The 25482-nt window shown below is 42.1% G+C and overlaps 1 protein-coding gene across 2 annotated transcripts in view; it reads right to left on the bottom strand.

Annotated features, from left to right (window-relative positions):
- VWC2 (von Willebrand factor C domain containing 2) overlaps positions 1–20358 on the bottom strand; it is a 59024-nt gene extending 38666 nt beyond the window's left edge. Inside the window, exons 1-3 of one of the 2 annotated variants that reach the window (XM_065052732.1) lie at positions 19689–20358; positions 17794–18575; positions 10738–10867 (exon numbers count right to left, since the gene is read on the bottom strand). In XM_065052732.1, coding sequence (XP_064908804.1) covers positions 10738–10867; positions 17794–18507 — 844 coding nt within the window. In that variant the 5' untranslated portion in view covers positions 18508–18575; positions 19689–20358. Of the gene's footprint in view, positions 1–10737; positions 10868–17793; positions 18576–19352; positions 19501–19688 lie in introns of those variants that run through there. The other variant, XM_021280674.2, reaches the window with a different exon arrangement.
- Between the last annotated feature and the right edge of the window lie 5124 nt (positions 20359–25482).

The following is a 25482-nucleotide window of genomic DNA, read 5'->3' as shown; positions in this document are numbered from 1 at the left end:
TACGAGCCTTTTTTCTTAATTAGCCCTTCAGTAGATTGTATTAAACACACATGAACTGTAACTACAGAGAGTCCTTGGACCAATCTCAGAAATCTTAGACAGTATGCAAAGCTATTACACAGGCAATTTATAGGTGACCTACCTTTAGGTCATTTAAATAAAGTTTGACAGAATAGCTGAAAGCAGACCATGTCAAAAGACATCCTCATTAGGTCTCTTCACCATCATCTGCATGTACTGAGTAACGTGCTATTGTGTTCCAGCACACACCACAATGACTGTGCAATGGTTGTGTGGGGAAAGAATTGCTGCTGTTTTATAGATCTCTTAATCGGGTTTGTCTTCTTGCCTTAACAAGAAGGTCCATGTATTTACAGGATGGGTTTGGTTAGGCTAAAGTCAAGACAGCCTAACCATTTTTCTGCAAAGTGTTTTAAAAAGAGGCAGTTCAAAAAGGAAATTCTAAGATGTGGACATTAGGAAACAATAATGTTGCATTTCTGGTCATGTGAAAATGAACTCCTATAAGCAGGTTTCTACTAGGCTCTATGGCCCAAGCAGTTTCACCATGGCTAGGTTAAGGTGTTTTATTTCTTTTATCAAAGATATTATTTTTACTTTAATCATAGGACATTGGGTATTAGACCTGTCTTATACAGTATGTTCATGGATTAATTACATGCTGCATTAAAGACTTTCTTATGTACAATGTCTTTCAATTTTCTTGCTTCTCCTTGACTTTGTATTGTCAGCACAGGGAATATTTTCATTGGTACTATCCCTCTCTCCCAGTATCACACTTTATCACACAATTTTTAATTCATGTGCTATCACTCCCAGAGACCTCATCTGTTCTCACAGGGGAATATTCAGATCTCTTGCTGCTCTCCTCTGTACTTCTGCAACCTCTTCTTGCTGAGTGCTCAGCAAACACAGATTACACAAATCAGGTGGGAGGACCCAGTCTTTATATAATAGCATACCTCTAATAAACGGAAGCTTTTCTTAATGAAGCCTGACAGATGTTTACATACAGCATTTCACATTGATATTTAACTAAAACTACTTAGCAGAAATCTTAACAAGAGGTCATCAAAATATCCAAGCAATTTCTTTCCCTACCTGACATATGGTTTTGTTGAATTTCATTTACCATTCTGCTGTCTTATTACTTGGTGTTGTAAGATATTATTAACAGTCACTACTCCTGCTTTCTCTTTTGTCTTTAATAGGACTCACCAACTGCCTGTCTCCCTCAAAACTGCCTAGCTTAACCAGTGACCTCTCTTTAGAACTCAAAATGTTCCATGGGCTTTGAAATCATACTATCAGAAAGGAATAGGAACTATTTTGGGAGTATAAGAAATAAAACCTTCACTTTTTCTGGGAAAAGCAATTAACACCACACTCTTGTGGAACTACCTTTGAGAAAGGAGATAACGCTGCTGGCAAGCATTTCATACACAAGAGGCCCAAAAGCAATTGCTTGGATATAGATCTTCTTTATTCAATGCTATTCACCAAACAGTAATTTGAGTCCTGTTACAATACACTGTTTGTTCTTTTCTTCTTGCCACTGCTCCATCTGATCAATTCCATTGTAAAAGAAAAAAAATTAAATCATGTGTTGGGTGAGCACGCAGTGAAGATACACATATCTTTTCCACAGGTGATAAAGAGTGTGCGTTTTGCTGCTTGCAAGTACTTCAAAGAAAGGTGGTCAGTAACCAGCATGCAATAGTCATGTGTTGCAGCTCAAGGAGAAATAATGCAGGAGAAAAATGTTCATAATCTACAATACTGTAAGGTGAGTTGGATTTATGTGTGTAACATTTTAATAGGCCCTCCATTCAAGGGCTACCGGCAGAAACAAGCAAACAGAGCTGAAGACTCAGCCAAAGAATGGGGCATTTAGAAGAAAGCAATGTTTACCAGTGGGAAGCCACTCCTCTAATTAAAATTTAACTAGCACCAGTGAAGGTAGGAAAAAAAAAGCCACAAACGTTAGTGTGTTTTCCTAAATGGAAGGAGTAATCAAAGTTTTTGGTCGTCTATCAGCTTTGGAATGTTAATCATTATGGAAATTGTGCTGGTGAAGGTAAGAAATTACTTAAAGACTGTTATTTTCTTTTCTTTTTTTTTTTTTTTTTTTAGTTACTGCTGGACAGCTGAACATGCTCAAGGAATCAAAACGGCGTGGATAATTACCCCCATGGAAGCAATCCAAAGGTTCACAAAGTAAAAGCTGCTTCTAACTTAAAGATCAAGGTTTTAAATTAGGAAAGCACTTGAGTCATCAGTTGATAAAGACATTTGACCTGCTGGGCAAAGGTAATGGTCAGGGACTTAATTCAGGACTCTCACAGCTCACAGTGTAGGGGAGTTCCCCAGTGTAGTAGTTTGAAACAGTAAGACATTATTTAGAACAAGAAAAACGAGCAGTGTGATTTTACAAATATTAATTAAAAATATCAAAGACTTTTTAGCTATCAGTCCTCTTCTTTCAAGACCCTTTTCCCAACACAGGCAGAGGCATACAATCAGCCACTGGTCAAACTGATGTCAGGAAAGGAAACAGGTTTTCCTGGTCTTCATCAAATCTGTACTTCATTTTCAAATGCAGTTGGAACAGGACTGGAAGAAAACTTCTGAGATTGCTGTCATGCTCATGCAAAAGCTAAGACATCTCCCAAAGAATGAGGAGTTACAAGGAGTTAAGGCAGACCTTGCATTAGAAATCCTGCACTGTGTGGAAAGGCCATAATGTTTGTAAAGCACAAACCATAGAAGAGCAAAGGATCAAGAAATGAAGTTTAATGAAATCAGCCAGTTCCCTGCTTCCATCAATCAGTAAGTCACCTAGATCAATTCGCATCTTCCTCAATGCCTAAACCTTAACTTCCTGTGACAAATAAGCACAGAAAATTACATTGCTCTTACAAGTAAAAGGAGATTTCTAATATATCATTCATCATCAGAGGGATGCACTGCCAATATACTAACATACCACAAAACTTCAATATAAGCCTCTACCTCCCCTCAAACCCACGCAGACTCTTGGATGCCTCATTTAACACAATGAAATAGCCCAAGCAAAACACACAAGGTATATATCTCTCTTCATTGCTCCTTTTAATCACACTGCAAAACACTAATCAGCCATGTAGTCCTACTACTGTATCGCTGTAGCACCTATCTAGTAAACAGTTTCTGTTTACAAACAGGATTATCTGCAAAGAATACAACTGAGAGCTCACGTGGACAGAGACAGTGTCTCAGCTGACATGGGGTAATACATTAACCAATGGTAACTCCATCTGGAGCAAGACAGGGTTTCAGAATCTAAGAGCTCATAATTTTATCAAATACTATAGTGTTCTGCTGATAGGGAGTATTATTCCAAGGATATAGCATACATCCAGATGCACATAAGTATTCTAGACCTTGGAATCGTACATGTCCTCCAAATCTTCGCCACAATTTCAATTAGAGACACACACAAAATTAAAACAAACACGCAATAGCAGAATGGGGGAGCAAAGTTAACACTGGGAATACTTTATCTAATGAACAACATAAAGAACAAGACTGGATGTAGGAAAAACTTTAACTCCCTTAATGTTAGTTTTCTAACTTTCTTTGAACAGCAAAGAACGAATGCTGGGGGCAGTGTGTGCAGGAGGAAGGGGGCACCACATGAGCTCCAGGATTTTTTTTTTAACATCTTACCTATCTCCATGTATGTGTGTAAATAAAACTGCAGTACAAACTCGGACTATTCTTATATGAAGAACTTAAAAAACAAACAAGCAAAAACCCAAAGCGACTGATGACTTCATTTTGAGGAGCATGGGTTAACTGTTTCACTAGGAAACAAGCAAACCCCCAAATGCGTCTCTGTGTAAAAGAGATGCTGTCAAGGAAAACAATTCAATCACTACCACACTGTTTACCCCAGTACCCTGGTGGATATTAGCACAAAGGCACCTTCCTGCCTGCACCAGACCAGCATCCAGGACTAGACAGGATGGCAGATACGTCAAAATGCCACGGTGAGCAGCATATGGTACATCAGACCCCTTTCTCCCTGTCTTTTTTTTTTAACACATGAATGTTGTCAGAAAAGTTATTCTTCTCCTTCTCCCCTCATCCAAGGATTTAAGTGTTTCTTTTTTTCTATCAATACAGAGAGCATTTTCATCTTTTTGCTCCTGGAGCTGAAGTAAAACATCTTTTAAGAACCCAGGAACCACGACACACTGAAGTTCTGACTCCACCACAAGGAGCTGACAGCTTGTTTCCCACATTCACCTGGGACTGTCACTGCTAAATAACAGTTTGGGGCACATCATCATTGGCTTTCGCTTCAACTCACAGTAAAGTGACAGCCCCTGCAAACAGCTGCAATGAAAGTGACTGATACAGCAGAATTTAGCTGTGATATATGAGTTAAGCCTGCAGTATCAGGTAAGAGGAGAAAAACTGACTGCCGAAGAAATGCTTCTCGGGCTCACTATAGCAGGCTGTAATGAGAAAATATTGGCAAGTGGGTTCTGGAAAGCTTATAGGATGCACTGCTTTTATATTTTAATAGGCTCTTCTACATCCTTCTACTTAAGTACAAAGTACCACTTTAAATAGCAAACACTATTATAACTTCTGATTGTCCTCATGTGTCTGAGCAAAACGACGGGATGCTACACACTCAGGGACACTTACTGCTGCCTTTTGACAACAGAACTCCCAATTGAAAGCATTATGGTTTCCTGGTGAAAAAAAAGTAAAAAATATACATGTTTATCTCTAAGTTTGAGAGATATGGATTTGATGGGTGGACTGTTCGGTAGATGAGCAACTGGATGGATAGTTGCATCCAGAGGGTAGCAGTCAGTGGCTCAATATCCAGATGGACACCAGTAACAAGTGGTATCCCTCAGAGGTCTGTACTGGGACCAGTACTATTCAGTATCTTCATCAATGACATAGACAGTGGGATCAAATGCATCCTCAGCAAGTTTACAGATGACACCAAGCTGAGTGGTACAGTTGACATACCTGAAGGACAGGATGCCATCCAGATGAACATGGACAAGCTTGAGAAGTGGGCCCATGCAAACCTCATGAGGTTCAACAAGGCCAAGTGCAAGGTCCTGCACCTGGGTTGGGGCAACCCCTGGTATCAATACAGGCTGGGGGATGAAGGGATCAAGAACAGCCCTGTGGAGAAGGCTGAGATGGGATCTTATTTGTGCTTATAAATATCTCAAGGGTGTGTGTCAAGAGGATGGGACCAGACTCCTTTCAGTGGTGCCCAACGATAGGATGAGGGGCAATGGGCACAGACTGAAGCACAGGAGGTTCCATCTGAATATGAGGAGAAACTTCTTTACTTTGAGGGTGCCAGAGCACTGAACAGGCTGCCCAGAGAGGTTGTGGAGTCTCCTTCTCTGGAGACATTCAAAACCCTCCTGGACACATTCCTGTGCAATCTGCTCTGGGTGAACCTGCTTCAGCAGGTGGGTTGAGATGATCTCCAGAGGTCCCTTCCAACCCCAACCATTCTGTGATTCTGTGAAGTTTGTGCAGAAGTTTTTGTTAAGCAACTCATGCACACAGAAGCATGGAACAAATACTACCATACATACACCGGCATTGAAATGCTTGAACTAAACACATCAGAAGGGAACAAATCATATTGGCGCACACAGTATGGGTGGAAATGGGATTACTCAAAGTGATTTCATGTTCATTAGGTTATTATTTTTTAACGTAAATCCATTTTTCATAAATGAAATACTTTTTCAATCTTAGAAACTAGACTTTACAATCATCTTATGATTCCTGTGTTTTACATCTAGAAGAGACCGCCATGACCACCAGATTGGTTCCCTTCCTTAATGCAGACTGAAGAACCACTCTCAGGCTTTAAAACTTCTGGGTCTTCCTATATATAAGTTAGCTGCCAAAGCTTGACTGAAAAAGTCATTTAAAATAAAAACAGAATGAGGAGGAGAGGACAATCAAAGGCACTGTTTATTTAAATTTCACAGCAGCTTAAATTCCTGATGTTTGCAATAGTCCTTCCTTGACCTCTACCTAGACAGCATTATGATATTTTCTTCATCGCTGAGATCAAGGCAAATACAGTCAAAGGAATATCATATTTTATTTAAACACACTGCAGAAAGACATTCAGTTTTACAGGTCAGATTCTCTATGGTGCTTGAGCCAAGTTGGGGCTGTACGCAAGAGCAAAGTCAGCTCACTGCCAAGGGGCAGCTTCTCTATATCCACCTGGAATAAGCATCCTCAGGCTTGTTATGGCTGCACAGGTCACTCAGCCCAACAAACCCTCTCTACACCTGGATTTTAGAGGCATAACAGTTCACAGGGACTATGGTACTGCCTCGACCAGCAACATATTTTAATAGATTCAAGCCCTGTGTTGACAAAGTCCTGATGTAACAACAGTCACAGAAGGAGACAGCAGCTCTGCCAGTATTTATCAGGTTTTTGACCCCCCTGGACCTCTTTCGGACAGATGGAGGTCCCCACATGCCATTCACAGACACTCTCAAGTCTCTCCATGCCTAAATATTGTAATTGTACATAAAGGTACTAAAGCAAGTTCCAGTGAGTCAACCTCACAGTACTGGTATGCAAAACCATGATCATTCACCGTCTCTGGCCACATCATGCTAGATGACCTGCACCCTACTAGTGGCCACCATTTCAACCACATGATGCATGTATTTCAACTGTAACTGTGAACCTAAATATAAAATGAAGTCCTGACGCATCCTGCCTAAGACACCTGAGATGACTATGTCCAGAGTAAAGTCTCCCTATTGCAAGGCCAGTGAGAACAGACAAGACATGTGGACACACATGACCCCTTGGCATCAATGCTTTTCTTTACGACTGGGCAGCTACAACCCTTCACTGACAGGAGAAGTTCAGCTCTCCCTACTGCAGACACAGAAACAACACTGATGCACAGACAGATAAATGCTAGGAACGCACCAGGATCAGCTTCATCTTATCTGGGACAATCTTTCAGCCATATAATGAAACAAAAATCTCTCGAGGACCTTAGAACAAAATGTTTTTTCATCCAGCAACCACACCTCCCCTTCCAGACTCCGTGTGGGCTGTGGATTTAATCCTCCTGCAAAGACACTGGCTGGAGCAGAGCCACCCCTTAACTCCACCGACTGCTCTGCAGCCACACGCTTCAGGCAAAGTGGCATTCAGCTGTGTACGCCTATCAGGGCTCTAATACTGGAAACAGAAGTGGAACAGACAACCAAGGTAATTTAATCTACCATGATAATTCACTTTCAGTGTTACCCTCTAACCCCTCCCACTGCCCCAAATGAATCAGTGACAAGTGCACAGACTTTTCCTAACAGAAAGGGAATTGTATGCCAATTATCCCTACCCTTCATTCTATACAAACTGCATAACTCTCTGTACCCAATTCTGAGCTTATTGATATTGCTGTGAACAGGTACAGCTTCCACAGAAGTAACAACGTTGCTAATACTGTAAAGTAGGATGGAGATATGAATTGGGCATGTGTTACTTAATGCAACTCTCTGAAGTCAGATTTAACTTTCTGGATTTTTTTTTCTTGTTGCTGCTGCTGTTTATTTACTGAAAGCATGAAGCTCAACATGTCAACCCACACAAGAAGAAAGTCTCTCCTCCATCCCCATCTGTCCATACCCTGCTTCCTTGCAGGGCATGCAAACATGAAACTGCTCCCTTAGCTGGAGTGACCTGAGACATGAAAAGCAAGAGAATTCCCCTCAGCCCAAGATTTTCTCAGTGAGGTGTCACCTTTTATCCCTTCCATAGACTACTGTTCAGAGCACATACTTCTTTGAAGTACTCCCTGTCCCTGTTCACAAAGAAGAAAACATCTTCAGCTATGGAAGTATCTAGGCTTCTTCTTGAAAGTCAGGATGTGATACAGAAGATTATTAAATCATATATATAAGACTGTTCTTCACTCTGAAAGTTTTCCATTCACTACTTCTTACGTTGTGTAAGCCTGATGGACAGTTACTTCTCCATCCCTCATCTGAAAGGTTGCCAGCACTTTTGCGTAATCAGGCTGGCTAAGTGAACTACAGTGACTCCTTCCCACAAGGGATAACACAATGTGTCTCACACCTGCCAAGAGACCAAATTCATTCATTTCTAATAATGGCAGGCTTTCACCAGATCTCCTGCATAATTCTTAATCAGGCATTTGTATGTGGTCTTACCAGTGATGGATGTAGTTGCTTAGCCCTGACACCGTTGGTTCACCACCCGCAATCTGAAGGTCAGGCAAACTGGGAAAGTCTTATCAGTTACAGAGTGCCAGAAAATGGAGGGAAATCTGAGCTGGAGCTTGTGCATTTCTAACACACAAATGTCAGCACACGTAGAGAACCCAAACCTCACCTCCCACCCCTTCTTGCTCTACCAAGGGCAGAATGAAGAGCACGAGGGCAGTTACCCCACTTATACACTTCCCACAGCTCCACCTTTTCCACCACTCAGGTTATGCGGCTGAGCTCCCTGTACATCACCCAAGCTCTCTTGGGTCACTAACACGATGTCTTTGATGTCATTGCTGCAAGTATCAACCCTGAAGCACAACGTGATGATTGTTTCCCTGACTCACATTCACAGCACATTTGTTCCAGTAGGCTTGAAAATGAGGGGACGAGGCAGGCTAGGCTTTCCTGCTCGGTAGGTTTTTGCTCCAACCTAATTAAAAACATTCAGCAATTCACTGAAGTTCCTTGCATACTGCACATGTCCCATACTTTAAAATAAGATTGGAAAGCAAATAGCCTGATATTATTTTTTAAACGCACTCCCCAGATGGAGAAGATTCTTCAGAAATTTCTTTGTGATGCTATACTGAAACTGCTGAACCAGAAAATTCAAGCTGGTTCTGAACTATCCTGTTTTTGTTGTTATTGTTAATGGCTTTTTTCCTTGTCTAAAAGCTAACAAGGAAAGCCACTCTTAGTTCTCTGACATGCAGAGAAGTGACAGTACAGCTCACTGGAAACAGTCAGCTCTGGTCACCTTGGTCTGAAACTGGGTCAGGGATGCCAGCTTACGGATGTACCCTAGGAATATGCATTTATCTGGGGATTCAGATGCTGAGGACAAGGCCACCCTTTTCCAACAGGCAGAACTTGGGTAGTTCAGCTCTAGCACTCAGAGAGGGCAGCCTCCTCATAACCAAGGCATGTTTATGCACAATTTTTTAAACAGCCTCCATTTCTGGGAAACATGTTGAGGGATCTATGTGAACATGCAAGCCAAGCCCGGCACTGCTGCACCTCCTCAATCCAAAGGCAAGCACTGCTGGGAGATGGCCACTGCAGCACATTGTGTCGATGCTTGTGGGAGAATGTGCACCAATGTAAAGTCGATCCAGCTTCAGTGTTAACACTACCGGAGAAATTCAGTGCGAAAGATTCCAAAGACTTCATTATGTTTAACTTCATGCCTACTACTGAAAACAGACCTTTTGCCCACCAAGAGTCACCGTGACCTGGAAACTGATGCAGAGCACGGTGCACACAAAAAGCCTGTGATCACGTCGGAAAGCTCTTGCCATCAAACAAGTGCTAAAGGATCCTCTGGACGGGCTAGCTATCACATTACCAGCTCCCAAATTCAGCCTTTTTCAGGAACTGCCACTAAATGCCTCAAAATTTGCCTGTCCTCATCTCCAAAGGCAGAGTGCCCTTAAGCTGTACAGCTGAGAACAAATTCCTACAGGGTTGTACCAACCAGTTAAGGGATGTGAAGCAATTACCTTTATACCCATACAAATGAAACTCCACTGATGCAATTAACTATCCCTTGTCATCTACTGTTGAATTTTTGGAAAGCATATGCTGTACACTCTCTCCTCCCCTAGCTTTTCCACAATTTCAATCGGTTTGTTTCAGCTAATATAATGGAACCTACCTATTCTAGAGAAATAACATATGGCTGGAAATTATCTGAGTATTTTTAAATGTCTTTTTTCATTTTAAATATAATTTCATTTGAGATTTTGCAGCTTTCATTTCTATTAATAAATTATCATTTCTTCTTTATAAGTGATGAGCTAGTGTGTCATGTAATTTTTTCCTCTAAATAGACCAAGACTTTGATCTAATGCAAGCCCTTGGTGGGAGTAGAAAGACTTTCTGTCTAATTTAGTTACGAAAAATATTCAATTAAACTTGGGAGTTTAATTCATTTAGTTATGAAAATTAAATGAGCTCAATAAGGTACATTTGATTCGCCTCAGGAAAAAAAAAAATAAAAGAAGAATCTCTGAAAGGGGAACAAATAAGAAGGGAGAACAAAAGTAACTTTTAATGCTCACATTGAAAGGTAGATAACATGAAGAGCCTGAGTTCTGTTTTGTGTGCCTACATAAAACACATCCACAATGAGTTCATGCAAAATTTATATTCAGAAGCTACATGAATCTCTGATATTAACACCCTAATTGTCTCCTGGGTAACAAAAATCCCTGTAGGTCATAATCGAGTCTACCGCAGTTAAGGGAAGATCTGGCTCCCCACACTGGGAACACACCACCCATAGACAACTCTATTCCATCTCTGGTGAAAAAGGAAAATATTTGAATTATTTTTCAAATCCAGAGCAGAGCAACTTGGATCTCTCTGACAGAAGCCCCCGTCTAGTTCTGCAGCCGTCGCTTACCGTTTTTGCAGATAGGGCAGCACTGATCGGGCTCATACACCGGATCCACACACTCCGTCTGGGGACAAGCCGAGACAGTGCACAGCACCTCACCATTGGCTTCACAGCGACACTTCTCACATGGAGAAACCTGAAACACAAATCCAGTCATCTTTTAACTCTCTTCACTTAATGCCCTCCTGAAGTGTGCAATGACTACTTTCCCACCTGCATTGCTCTTTCTTTCATCTCTTTTTCTTCCCCCCTTAAAAACAAAACAAAACAGAACAAGCTTATTTTGGTCTGAATAATGCAGAGATTGTTGAAGCTGGGCTCTTGAAGAGCAAAAACCACAACACAAAACAACACAGGTTCTGCTCTGAATGTGCGCACCAAATGGGAAAGTCAAAGGGATCCTGGGAACAAGAACACTTTAGACTTTTAACACAAAGGAAGCAAAAATTTCCCTAACACGCTTCTAATGAACTTCCGGTAAATAAAGTTCATAACTGAGTTGAAATCCTGTTTAATTCTATTAGAGGTTCAAAAGTAATTCAGCAAAAAATATTGTATTTAAGGAAGTAAAATGTTGCTAAATCAAATATGAAACTTCCTTTCATAGAAATACTAATTGCAATTTTTCCAGGTTTGAAAGCTTTTTGGTACCAGGAAGTTTCATTTTATTGAAAATTATCATTTTCAAGGAGAAGTCAGGAAAGAAACATTCTTTGAATACAGGTATTTCCCATAGATTACTTGTATTTGGATCATTCTTGTAATGCTTGTAACTTTCCGAAAAGAAACTGCAATTCAAAGAAATGGGTGAAGCGAAATACAGGTCATCCCTTTTACATACTGAAATGTTACCGGTTTTGAAGAACTCTATGGAATAGGAGTACCATGAGATGATTACTTGAATGACCTACTTCAATGAAATTAATTCCAAACAAAACAACATCAAGGCCCTATTTAGGAAAAAATGGACTTTCAAATGTCTGCATTTGCCACGTGTACAGTTCCAGCTGCACCCTACAGTGTTGCTGACCAGGCACTGCACATTGCATTGCTGACGTCCTTGTACCACACAGGGAGCTGAAGGTAGAGAGAAGCAAGAGTGCTGAAGAGCAATAAATGGTATACTGTAAATCTCATTGCTGTACTCCAAAAAAACCCACACTGGCATCCACGCTAAGATTTGAGGATGAAAATGCAGCTGAATGTTATTATCAACAATCCTCTAAATCTACAATCTGTGCAGATTCTAGGTTTACTTAAGGATGAGGTAACTTTTTATAGACCCTTTTTCTTTCCAGATTCCAGTTAATGCCAAACAACCATCCATTGCATTTCTCCAATAAAAGCAGAGTAACCTCAAACAAAATATGCTTTGTGAAGAACCATCCAGACATCTAACTTGCACATCATCTGCTTTCTTTTCCCTATTTCTTAGGCAGCCCATCACATTTTTCCTCAAATCCATTTGCTGCTTGCTTGCTTCTTTCACATCCTTCTCACTTCCAAGGTTCAAACATGCTGGTGCTTGCACAGCATCATTTCCAACTAAATGCTCATCCATGCTTTGCCACTTTTCTTACCACCTGCCAGGGATGTTATTTGCTTATGCACTCTAGTCTCTTTTCATGCCATTCCCTCTGCTTAGAAAGCCTAAACAGGGTTTCTTATTGTGCTGCTTTCTTTATTGCTATTATTTCTTTCAGGCTTCCTTTGCCAGCTACTCACTTCCAGTTTTCTTTTTACACTCTAAGATAACACCACACCACACATTTGTAAAATGCAGTACAGAGGCTGACAGCCCAGTACTGCAGATTTTTATTGCAGGCTGTGGGACAAAAAATTTCTCCTGTAGTTGTTTATAAAGTGCCATGTTCACTTGCAGAACCAGAGTGTCAGTGGCTGAGGAGGTTTCTGATCCAGTGTTCAGAACTGAGAGGCTCAGGTATTCCAGTTAATCACTTGAACTGCACGTGAAATTTTGAGTGTCAGCAAACCCGAGCTCCTAATTATCTGCAAGTCAATAGTAAGAAGCCTTCTCTCTGGAGTTAAATACAGCAGCAATAACTACTAAGTTATGAAAACATGCTTTTTGGGGAGAATTGATTGATTTTTAAAAATTCATCCTACTAGACCTCCATTCCAAAGATAAGGCTCAACAAGGCAAACCTATAGCTTTCAACTGCTTTCAACATGTTTTGTCATCACTTGAAAAAGATGACAATTTGCCAATGACCACACTTCAACGAGATCAGTAACTACAACAACAGATATTCCCTCTCTCAGGACTCCAATTAGTAGCTATGCCACTCAATATTAGAAACTAGAGTATCTGATGATAATCAGGAAATAAGACAGCACATAGATGTTATTCCTAAAATCTCTCAACTGTAAAATTCAAACACATTCTAATTAACTAGAATTCCAAATTTGACAGAAGTCTAATATTCCTAGAAGGAGAAGCCATTTAATGAAGCATTGAAAATACTACCCTGTTTTCCTGAAAATAAGACAGGGTCTTATAGCATTTTTTGCTCCAAAAGATATTTACTTTTTTAAATGGATAGCTGCCTGGACACTATTTAACTTAACTTTTTTAATGAACTGTAACTAGGGCTTATTTTTGGAGTAGGGCTTATATTTCGAGCATCCTCAAAAATCCTGAAAAATCATGCTAGGGCTTATTTTTGGGCTAGGTCTTATTATCAGGGAAATGGGGTACTGAATGAGAAACAACAGGGATCTAATATTTATCTAACAATGATTATTCAGAATAATGAATTTCCATCCTATATAGCACATACACTTGAAGACTTCATCTTCCATGGATGGAGAACATCGTTAACATGATACTGCAGTCATTAATACCCTTCCCATATAATAGATCATGGGATTTCAGAGGAATAACTGCAGTACACCTTTAAGAACTACTGTAGTCTGTACAACCCACCAATACAAGTAATGGTAGCAGAGTTAAGGAAGGTCTCCACGTGCTTATTTATACAAAGCTCTTTTACGGCATGTAAGTGAACCACAGTGGCTGCTAAAATGGTACTAGCATCAACTTTTATCTGTTAGCCTTTGGACTAAATGGTAGTGTATGGCTTTTTATATATCATCAGGATGTAGCAGAAACTGTAGAAAAATGCCACTTCTTTCTGCATCTTAATGGCAGCTTAATACTTGGAGACATAATCATCACTAGGGACAGGGAGAGAGGAAATAAGACAGCATGTTTATATAACAACAGCTAAAGGAATCAAAATGAAAAGACAGATTTGGTTCTTCATATCTTTTCTTCTATTTCTACAAGGTAAGAGCACTCCCTGCAGCACAGTTCCCAGTGGCAGCCAATGCAGTGAGCATTTGCACATCTGGAAACCACCAGCCCAGTAGCACTCAGGCTCAGCACATCTGACATAACCAGGCTGGACTGGAAATAACACCATCTATCAACCTCCCTCTGAAGACTGATGATGCTACCTCTCCGTGTCCTACAGATGAAGCTATTAACTCTACAGCAGCAGTAGTTCTGCCTATGCAACACCTGGGGGAAGAAAACAAGAGACACAGAAGTCTTGACTATTCACCAGGCAGCTGTAAAACCTGTGGAAAATAGAGTACATATGGCAAAAAAAGGAAAGCAAACAAACAAACAAACAAAACAAAAAATGAAACAAAACATGTATTTAAAATTGTTTAAAGGGAAGTTTATGAGCAGATGTATTAATAGAGTTGCAGATGATGTAAGAAAGCAAACATACCATTGTGTAAACAGGTAGATTTCCCACTAGTGGGCCATGAAGAAAACAGTAGTTTAGTAAGGATAGCAGGTTTATCCAGAAACTTAGTGTAAATTGCCATAATTAAGAAATGACAAATCATTTGCACTCATTGAAGTCCTGGTCCAAAGTAATTTGAGCTTTCTCTTCCCCCTTTCTGCATGTCAAACTCTAATTAAAAAACAAAATAATCCAAAAGCAAACCAACAAAAAGTCTGAATTAAAAAATATACATATATATACTGTGCATTTGGTTCCTTGAGTCTTGAAAACATTTAAGTTTTTTAAAAAAATCAATCATAATCCCAAAATCATTTGCTAGTGTCCTGGAATTTCTAGTAATATTCCCTTGCCTATACATCTCAGGAGAACAAGAATGGGGTTAGGCTGACAAGAATAAACATATCAGCCTTGTTTTTACTTCTCTGTGCCTTCTGTGCCACAGATGTTTCAATATCCATTTGGACTTGTTGACTTTCAGATTTCCAACTTATTCATAAATAAATAGGGAATTTGGTAGCAGAGAAATTCTAAACAAAGCACACAAAACAACAGCTTTCAAAAATACTAGGTCTTTCCCAAACCATATTATACTTCTGAAGAGAATTTATGGTGCTTGTAAGACTTTTTAAGTCAGCCTGCATTTTCAAATCTTACTGTGAGATTACAAAACATCTAGTGGAGCACATGGACAGCAATCTCCAGCCCCAGCATACAATTTTATTCTCATTCCATTTCACCGATAAAGGCTTCTGCTCCCAGTTCCACTCACATGGACACCACGATCCCTCTGATACCCTGCCTTATGATATGCATAGAAGAGTAGAGGGGGTGCTGATGGAAACAGCTTTACAAGACCTCATCCTTCCCCCACACGTTTTGTGTCACCATCCATGTCATTTTTGAAAACAGAAAAACACATGCACATACACACACGCATGAGAAAAGCCTGCAGGAAGGTCTGTGAATCAAGGAAGAAATGCATCAAACCTCCCATTCCCTGGCATACTCACCTGGCTCTGGTCAGGGTAATTTTTTTTGCCATGCCAAGCCATATATGAATTTAATATAAGCAAACTCCCAAACTTGCATGCATATTTATGAAACTATACATAAATGTTTGTGCAGGTACTGTCACTTAGAAGTTGAGGTCATCTTCTCCTTCCTTCAGTACTCTTCGCCACAAACAGTAGGTGCAGATACAGAGAAAAATCAGATTGCTATCCATTTATAACACCTTCCCTGACCTTAATAAAGAAATGGCATATTAGTAACCTCTCCAAGACCATCAACTTTAAACTCTATAAATGACCTTCGAAATTGCGTGCAACTACTTGCATTTGCAATGGCTTCCACGGAGCAGCAGCAACCTGATTACATCTGTGCTTTACCTCTCCACATCGCAGTAGCATGGGCACATAGCTGCATCTACTTTTTTTGTACTCACAATATTGAAACCAACATTGATGCTCAACTTAAAATCAAGACCCCCACATGTCAAAATAAACAGGCTGCAGTTCCACTGCCTAATTGCACTGGTAACTTTCCTTGTACATCCCAAGTGGGCATCCCTTCTCACTCATGTTTCCAAAGCTGGCAGGGAAAACAAAGCAGGAAGGGAAATGATGTTTCATTACAAGACGGTATCAGCACAAGAGCTAAAGGTTGAATGTGGTTAAATAGAAAACTGAAAGCCAAAGTCTTTTCAGAACATTTCTGTAAATGTCACCGTTCGGCATTCCCTTTTTATCAAGGCTGCCAGACGTGTTCCAAGGTAACAAGAAGCCCTATGGTTTTATCCTCTCACTACATGCTCAGTACAACAAGGTACATTAGGCTTGCTTTACACTATATAAAGAAAAGTAACTAATTAGAAGAGCATGCAGGAGAAGCCTTTAAAACTTGGACAGGGAGACTTACGCAGTCCATGTGCAGAAGCATCACTGTTTTGAACCACCCCTCAGAATTAACTTCTCTGGAAAAGGAGGGATCTCACAATCCATCTCCAAAAAGGTCATACCAACTAGTTGCTGTTAGAAGTACCTTCTCCCTCTTAAAGTACTGTCACCCTGAAGCTGAATGCAATCCTTGAGGGTGACATGGAAAAAGGGAAGGATGACATGATGCTTTCTGCCGTGCTTTGAAAAATCACTGACAATTCACACGTTACTGCCTAAAGAGAATATGGGGAAAAACTGTGATTTATTCCGGAGAGAGTGATTCTTCTCCTTAATGTACTTGTTTATTTTTCAAGAAGGCTGAATAATGTGGAAAGACATTATGAACCAAAATTAAGTTTCCAAGAACACAGAGATACCACAGAGAGCAGAGGCAGCAACTTATTTACAGCCTTCACAAACACATTTCTTCTTCTCCATCCTGAGAGAGACTCAAGCTGCTAGAACCTCAAACTGGACTTTGTACTCTCCTCACTATATTCAGCTCAAAAATCTCAGGTGTATTCAGAAATGGGTTTTGAACCATCCCTGTACCTAACAGTCACTCACAAGCAAGTTCTTAAGAGTGTGCTTGCAGATCTCAGCCACAATAAAATCCTAATGGGAAAAAAGGAAAGTGGCCAACCAGGGAGTTGGCCTCAACTCCCAAAACTTTTCAGTGTAGTATAATAAGTTGCATTTTCAATGACAATAACCTTGTACAGTGATGCTAAAAAGGCCCTACTCTAAAAGGATTTCCCTCAACATAAAGCTTTTCAAGTCCTTTGTTTAGGTTATCACTGTAATGCAGACGGCAAACCATGTTCTTATGAAAAAAAAGGTCCATAGTCACTCTTGGAAAACAAACATTATGCAACATCGGCAGCACAGTTTAAACACAAACAAACAAACAAACAAACAAACAAAAACCAACCAAAGGAAAAATTACCATTAGGAAAAAGGTATCATCACAGAACGAATACTAGCAACAGAAGTTAGCCCACAAAACCCTGCTTGATTCCTGCAAGGTGCAAGTTTCACAGGAAACAAACATAATGCTGGAAATTCTTGTAAAATCCATGTCACCATCAAGTACCATCCTTTCAAGTAGCATTTTTTACTGTAAATACCAAAGGAACTCATCAAGATCAGCCACCTCATTAAAAGATGTTACAGTGGAGCAAGAAAGGTTGTGTTTAAGGGGGTTATTTCACAGTGCTGCAGAAGCAGCATTAACGCAGAAATGAAGCAGGGAGGGGGAGGCCCAGAACGTCCTCTGAGAAAGCACGTGAAGAACGCAAGGACAAGAAGGACCCACAAAAACGACTTCTGGCTTCAGCCCTTACCATGAACTCCTCCAGGGTCTGGTAGGTTTTCCCTCGGAACTCGCAGTAGTTCTTCCTCTCCTTGCACTGCGGGCAGCACTGCGTGGTGTCCACATGCAGGCAGCGAGGGTGGAGCCTGGGGCACTCGGGCTGGATGCACAGCGGGCCCTCCTCAGTGCACAGGCAGGGGCAGGCCGAGGGGCCCGGCGCAAACTTCTCTCCGATGGCATAGACGAAGCCGCTCTCGTCCACGCAGCCTTTCCCACGGTAGTCCGGGTAGACATACTCCTCTGGAGGCTCAGGAGTGGCGCTCGCAACAGCTTCTGGGAGAGTTGAATCTTCAGCCACCTGAGGTTCCTCGAGAGCGGCGTCTCTTTGCTCTTGCACTTGGATGCTCCTGGATTTACCACTCGTCCCCTGACTGCTCCAAGCCTGCTTTTGCTTAGTCCAAGACTCCTTGTTTGAGTAGTTCCTGTTTCCTTTGCTCTTCCAGTCCCTGCTGCCCTCCTCCCTTCCGCTCCTGCCGATCTCATTCATTTTCCCCGGGCCTGTCTGGCTGTCCCGTGTTGATGTGTGATCTCTCTTTTCCTGGCTCGCCTTTATCTCCTGTTTGTCTTGAGCCTTGGCCAGTTTTTGTACAGGTATGGTGGAGCTACAGAGGGCAACCATGAGGCAGCAGGTTACGAGAAGAGAGCTAGAGAGAGCTCCAATTGCCATTGCAGTAGAGCTGGGCATCACCTACTGCATCCCACAGGGGACACTGCATTCACATCGGAGGGAAGTGCTTCTCAGATCCACAGTCCCTAGGAAGAGAAAGATTAGGAACACTTCAGCTTCTGCACTTCTCCCCCTCCCCACGCCTCCGCCGATACAACATCTCAAACAATATGCAACCTGTCTCGGTAGTTTATGCAAAAGGCAAACAACAGCCTAGTGCTGCATCCCTCCTCCCTGGCTCTGACAAGTCTTATAAATAGCAGAGCTCTGGACACAGACCGGGTGTCTTCGGCTCTGTGAGAGCACCACGCAGAACTCGGGAAGTTAGGATGTGCAAAGGCAGGTACATGCAAAAAACAGGACATATGGGGGCTATTTTTCCTTTCAAATGACAAGACGTGAAGAGGATGGATGCTAAATTAAATGGAGCTCCCCAAAACACAGTAGAGTGCAGAACAGAAATCAGCCAATTGAGCCCTATTTGCTGACTGCATGAACGGTATTTCCATTAACCTCTTATTCGGTCTGAAGTGTGCTGGGTATTTCTTTTTTTAATACCTGCCGCTGAGCACATTTCTTTTAAAGACAACTAAAAACAAGCATATTAAAGCAAGTAGAGCTAAACTACTTCTCTTCCAAACTACCTAAACAAGCACACACCACCTCTTTCTCCCCGTGATTTAAAGGCAAAGCAGAGCCGTTAAGAGTTTCCGCAGCAGAGGGTTATAATTTAACCCACGTATTCCAGGAGTTCAGCAGCACTCCCGGCTCCTGTCCTTAAAACACTGAACATTAAATCGGAAAAAAAAAAAAAAAAAAAAGAAAAATAAAGAAATTAAAACACCACAAACCACAATACGTACACTATTCCGGCCACGATAAGCAAAGATGCTCCAGGCTCCCGGCACGGCCCCACCTCCGAGGTACCGCTGCTCAAAGCCATTTAAAAGCTTCCCTGCCCGCCCGCCCGCCTCCCCCGGCCCTCACCGCCGGCACCGCGGGGCAGCGCGCTCCGCCCGCCACACGCTGCCCGGCCGCCGCGGGGGAGCCAGGGCGCCGCGCAGCCTGCCCAAACTTTCCGGCGGGCCGGGCAGCGCCGCCCGACCCCCTCCACGGTGGGATGGGAGGGAGCCGGGGCCAGCCCCTTCCCCAGCCCGACAGCTTCCGCAGTGACCCGGCCCGGCGCGGTGCTTCCCTACCTGCGCTGGAGGCGGGCTCAGCCCCGCCGGCGGCTCGGAACGGCGAGCCTCGCCCCCCGCCCGGCTCCCATGGTGGGGCCGCGGGCGGGCGGCCGGCGTCGGCTTGTTGCTGCCCGCCCGCCGCGCCTCCGCGGACCCGCAAAGCCTGCAGCGCAGCGCGGCGGCCAGCCGATCCGGCCCCGCCGCCCCAGGGGCGGGCTCCGCCGTGGCCCCCGTTTCCTTCACATGGCGGCCGTGCGCCCCCGACACCGGGGACGGCGGCAGCGGGGCAGAACGGCGGGTGCGCCCCCTCGCTCGCTGCGCTGCCGGGCCGGCGGGGAGGGGACTCGCCGCTCGGCGGGGGACGGCAGCGTCTGGTGCGGCCGCACAGCGTCCCTACCCGCGCCTCCCCGCCCGCGGCGTGTGTGTGCGGGGGAGGTGCGTGGGGTTGCAAACCCACTCGTCCCGCAGGGCTCCACGGCGGGCACGCTCCGGGCCTCTCAGCCGCGCCGGGGGAGGGGGGAGCCTGGCGCAGCAGGAGGGCGAGCGGCTGTCGGGAGGCAACAGGGGTGCAGCGCGGGCTCGTTTGGGGTCAGTCCCGCACAACGACGGCTGAAACTTTTGCCGGTGTAACGATGCCGCTTCGGGACGTGAGCTCCGTACCCGCACAAAGCCTGCGGCGCGATGCGGCGGGGATGGGCGCGCTCCCCGCTGCGTGAGGCGCGTACCCGCTGCCGAGGCTGCCCCCTCGGGAGAGGAGCGCGGGTGCCCGGCTGGCACGGCCGCACGCACCTGCGGGGCTCAGCTGCAAACCCGCGCTATAGCCGAGCCCTGGGCGCGGGCGGTGGTGGTTAAGCAGCGCTTAATCGGGGCAGCGCAGGCTGTGCCCGTCTCTGTCCACACTGCAGCATCAGATCGCGCTGCTTTAACTCCGTCTTGTCTTCAGCCTTTTCTAGCCATGAAATGGTATATGATTTGCTCTTTGAACTATTTACCCGCTCTTTTGAATAGCTGATGAACGCTTTTGTACTTAAATATAATCATGTTTTCCTCCTTTATACTTTTTGATACAGAAAATGGGCAGAATGATCTGTTATAAAGATGATGGCTGAAACCCAGATAGCGACACTGTTGGGACAGAAATGCAAAAGAAAAGATAGACAGAGATCTTTAAGCTTGATGTTTTTGTTCTGGAGCTGAGCAAAGGCTTGGAACCCAAAAGGTTATTTATTTATGTGTTTATTTATTTTTAAGCTGCATTAACTGACACACCAGTATAATCTTCTATGAGTTTTGCTTTACAGATGTTCCAGAGCAGTCCCAGCCACACTAACCCTTCTGTCGCAGTAGCTCTTTTGCATATCCTGCTGTGCCCTACTCAGAGCTAGGGCTGGTTTTCCCAAAGTAGTTGGCATTATAACTGAAATTTTAAGGCTAGGTAAAATTTTCAGATTTTTTAAATTTTTCATTAAAATGGTAGCACTGCAATATTGGTACTCAGAAGAGCAATGAAAATCTGCTGGATACTAATGTTTCACTGTTAAGTACCTTCATGAGTGCCTGTTATTTGTGAAAACCCAGACGCTCGAACTCCTCCACAGGAGGATGCAGGTGCTGAACTCTTTTGGCTGCTGGGTTCTCGCTATAAACATCTATGAGTCCTGTCTACCAAATTATTTCTATTGACACCATCTCATATCTCTCAGTCAGATATTCACCAGCTAAACAATGGTTTAATCTTCTGAAACTTTAAAATGCAAGACTAAAGTTTTGAAGGATACTAAGAATTCAAATATTTCTGTAGGTTGTGCTAGTAAAATGAAATTCCAGATTGCTATGGGGCTTCTAGACTAAGTCTTATAGAGTTAGGGTAGACATTTCTCATTACCTGATTAATAATAATTAAGAAGTATTTGTCTTTAAATTATCATCTAATTACCTCTGAATAAAGAACGGAATCTTTGCCTCTTCTAAAAGCAGTCATTTTATGACTTATGTAGCTTAAACTCTGACATGGGGTGAGCAACCAGCACACTGCATCACTAATTCTAGAAGAACAACTTGAACTTTTGCATTTACAAGCATGTAAGTTTTGCTGTCAAACAGCAGCTAATTGTAGCTAGAGCAAGACAGAAGGAAGTGGGGGATTTGGGAGGGCAATGCTACTTCTGTAATAAAGAGGAGAGAGAAGCCAATTTGTGGTTCTAGCATTTTCATGTTTCCAGATGAAACTTCAGTACAAGACCTGAGATCTTCAGCATCCAGACCTCTCTTTGTAGGAGGTCTGCCTCACCCAGATCTAATTATATGGCACACAAATCAGACAGGGCTGAAAGTTCAAGATACCACTGTGTGATAAGAAGGGCAAAGCCTCAGAACACTTTCTTAGCAACAAACGGCAGCTCGTCATAGCCTTCGTGGCAAAGTAAGAGGTAAATACCCTCGTTCCTTTATCTAAAATATTTCTCATTGGACTTCAGCTTCTGTTTATTCAGATTCATAGGTATATTAAGTGACAGATGGTACCTGACATTAGGACCCTTGCAGAACTGAGACTCGACCGTTGCCCCAGTATCAAACTGTCATATATTATAGTCAAACAGCAGATATTTAAGAAAGGTTTGGTGTTTCCTTCAGTGTGAATTCTGAACTAGAAGAAGAGAGAAACATGAGAACGTACTACTTGAAGGCTGCTATTAGCAATGTCTTTAATGGGGGTTTTATAGTCCTGGTATAACACAGAAAACCCTGGAGACTGAAGTCCTCCTGTTTATTCACAGAATAGATAACAGCATAAAACCACAGGCCCAGGTCTCCCCACTCTGCTCCCCACTCCCCACTCCAGGCAGCAGTAGGAAGGACAACTGTGTCTCTGGATGAGCATCAAAGTCTGCATCTCATTCAAGATGCTTTCCCTTTTGCTGGGTCTTGTCTGTGTGATGAGAACTTTGCATTAGCTAAATCAGAGCTGTCCTGTGCACAAAACAGTCTGTGCTGGTTTAACTTAATTTTACTAGGAATTGGCTTAATTTTACTAGGAACAGCCGAATGGAAAACAAACAATAACACAGTAGTTGAAATAAAAATGGTGCTGGCAAGGAATGACTTAAGAAAAACTGGTGTGCTGAGCATCTCCATTAGATCAGGTTCAAGACAGTGAGAATAGATACCCTTGCTGAAGATAGCTGGCTATTAGTCAGGAAAAGTTAAACATCTACTCCATGAGATTAGGGAGACTGAAATTTTGAACAATGTTTTTGAGAGTAACCTTGATGTGAAAGATTGGCACCCAAGCACAAGATATATTCTTTATCAAATTAAAATCAGTTGTTTGCCTGGTTAATATCAATATAAACATAAAACCTCACAGCTATGCAGGCACTTCATCTAGACGTCTAAGAGCGCTGAGGATAACCATTTTTATCCTAATAATAGGTAAAGTGAGGATACGCACATACTGACCCCAGCATAGGCATGCAGCCCCCACAGCACAAGGGGATCATCCTAACACACACATCCCTTCACATTAACTCATGCAGGGAGAGTGCCCCATCATCCCTACTTTTTTGAAAGATGTACCCTCTAGTGTCCCCTGTCTTCAGTGAGAAGAGAGGGAAAGAAAAGAGGAGGAAGGTCCATGAAAGCCTGAGGAGCTAGGCAGGGCATGACAGGTGGGGGACAGTAGAGGACCTTCAGTGTAACTGGGTGTGTGGGGGGTATTTAGAAAACCCCACACAACAGCAAGATGGGCTTTGGTGACACGGTTTCTGCTGAGCGCTTGGTGAGATTGGGGCATGCTTGGGGGGAACAGTGCCTTAGGAGGGGTGAACCACCTGTGCCCATCTCAGCTCAGCAGCTCCAGAACTTGAGACAGGAGAAAACATCCCCAAAGCATGACTCCTCTGGGAAGAAGGATGGCCGTGTTTTTATTTTGCTTGGTTTCACTATTCCTTCTGAAGGGAAGAGAGTTGTTATATGAACGGCATTTTTTCTTGTGGCACTAAAGTAGCAGTTGTTCAAGGAGGTTCACATCACAGCTTTCGAAAGGTAGCAATTTGTGCAATAGTATTAGTCCAGCCGTATAAAACAAGGCCTTCAAACAGCAGTCAGTCTGAAGACAGAAAGAGAGAAACAAAGCCAAGGTACATATTACTCTAACAAATCATGTGTATTTAAAAGGCTGGATTATAAATAAGCAGTTTAAACAACTTTTTTTTTTAAAAAAATAAGCTTCCATAACTATTTTTAAACTAAGTTAGCTTTCATCTTTTCATTTTTATTTCTTCTGTTTTCCTGATGCCACTTGTCAAAGGATACTGACAACATACTGCTCCAGCTCTTTCTTTTTTCACTAGTCTGCTGTCTCGTTAGTTGACTGATCATTAGTTATTGAAGAAGTATTACACAAGCTGTAGTTACAATCATGTCTTCATTAATTGTTTTAAAATTATTCACTTTGTCACAGATAATGATATGTTACAACTTCATTTTTTTCTGCCTCATGTGCATGAAAACAAAACTTTAACAACCTCTGTCATTTAAAGTTTAGGCTCTTCAGTGCAAGGACTCTACACTTCTATAAATCACAGTCTGCATGCTTGGAAATAAATAATATTTTTTTTTAATTTTAAATTTTATTTATTTACTTATTACTGGTAATACAACACCAAAATTTCTGTAGACCAGTGGGAGATTTAAACTTTAGAAGTCAAAAACTTATGAAACAACTTTTAAAGGAAATTTTTGCTGCTACTTGTTGGTGTTCCAAGAACTCCCCCTTTAGCTTATGATTCCTCTCATTATTCAGCCCAATGTAAATATAATGGATTTTTTTTAGTTTAAATATCCTTGATTAAAATTATTCATAACAAGGCTTGTTCCAAAATGTGGGGGAGAAGACTGGTTTTGTTTACACCAACTCAGAAAAGCTCTCTTTCTTCGGTGAGATCAATTTCTCTGCCCTCCCAGCTCCGAGGAGACTCTAATGCACGTATTCCTCCACCTAAGTAACAGTTTGCTTCTAAGTCCACAAAAGAGACAGCAAAAAACATGCTGCCTTTTTGAATATGAGATGTCTGCAATTCTATCACTTCAAGTAACTTTTCTATTCTGACATACCTGTTGCATGTCTAATGGAGGTTTCGCCAATGTGTTATTACCGTCTTAATTACAATAGTTAAATAATATAAAAATTTGCATAGTGAAACCTTTGGAGAGCGAGGAGGATTCAGTTCAGGACCTGTGTGTATGGGCTCATTCTGAGGAAAAAATTAATTGCCCATTCAAAGTGCAGTATTTTGTGCTTGTAATTACAGAACACAAGGGTAATTATAAATAGATTTTGGTGCACCTCTTTTCACCACAATTTCAGTAGCCTGGGGAAATTGGATGTTAATCATGGCTCACAATGTTACTGGATATTTGTGCCTTTTTGCTCAAAAAGAGGTAACAAATAATTTTTGCAGGTACATACACAAAATAACAAGAAACATTTAAATATATAATCTTTTTTATAAACATAGTGCTAATACTATACCTTGTTCTTCCCTTTTGCAAAGCCAAAGGAGGCACTACTAACATTTTTAGTTTTTGCATTGTCATTATGTTGGAAAACTGAACAAAGTATTTCCTAAGCTTGTGCTTAGCTCTGTTCAGATGGTATCTGTAAAACAGCTTAGTATTAACTTTTCCTTTTATTATTTATAATTGTATTATTGTTTTATTTATATTTAAGTTTCTCCAGATATATTTGTGTTTACAGTAAAGTTCTTCGATAAAAGCAACATCAACTATCACAAGGTTTATGAAAAAAAAA

Source organism: Columba livia, chromosome 2 (genome assembly GCF_036013475.1).
Source record: "Columba livia isolate bColLiv1 breed racing homer chromosome 2, bColLiv1.pat.W.v2, whole genome shotgun sequence".
Lineage (NCBI taxonomy): Eukaryota > Metazoa > Chordata > Aves > Columbiformes > Columbidae > Columba > Columba livia.
Note: the sequence above shows the minus strand (reverse complement) of the source record. Positions and strands in the feature narration are given on the sequence as shown.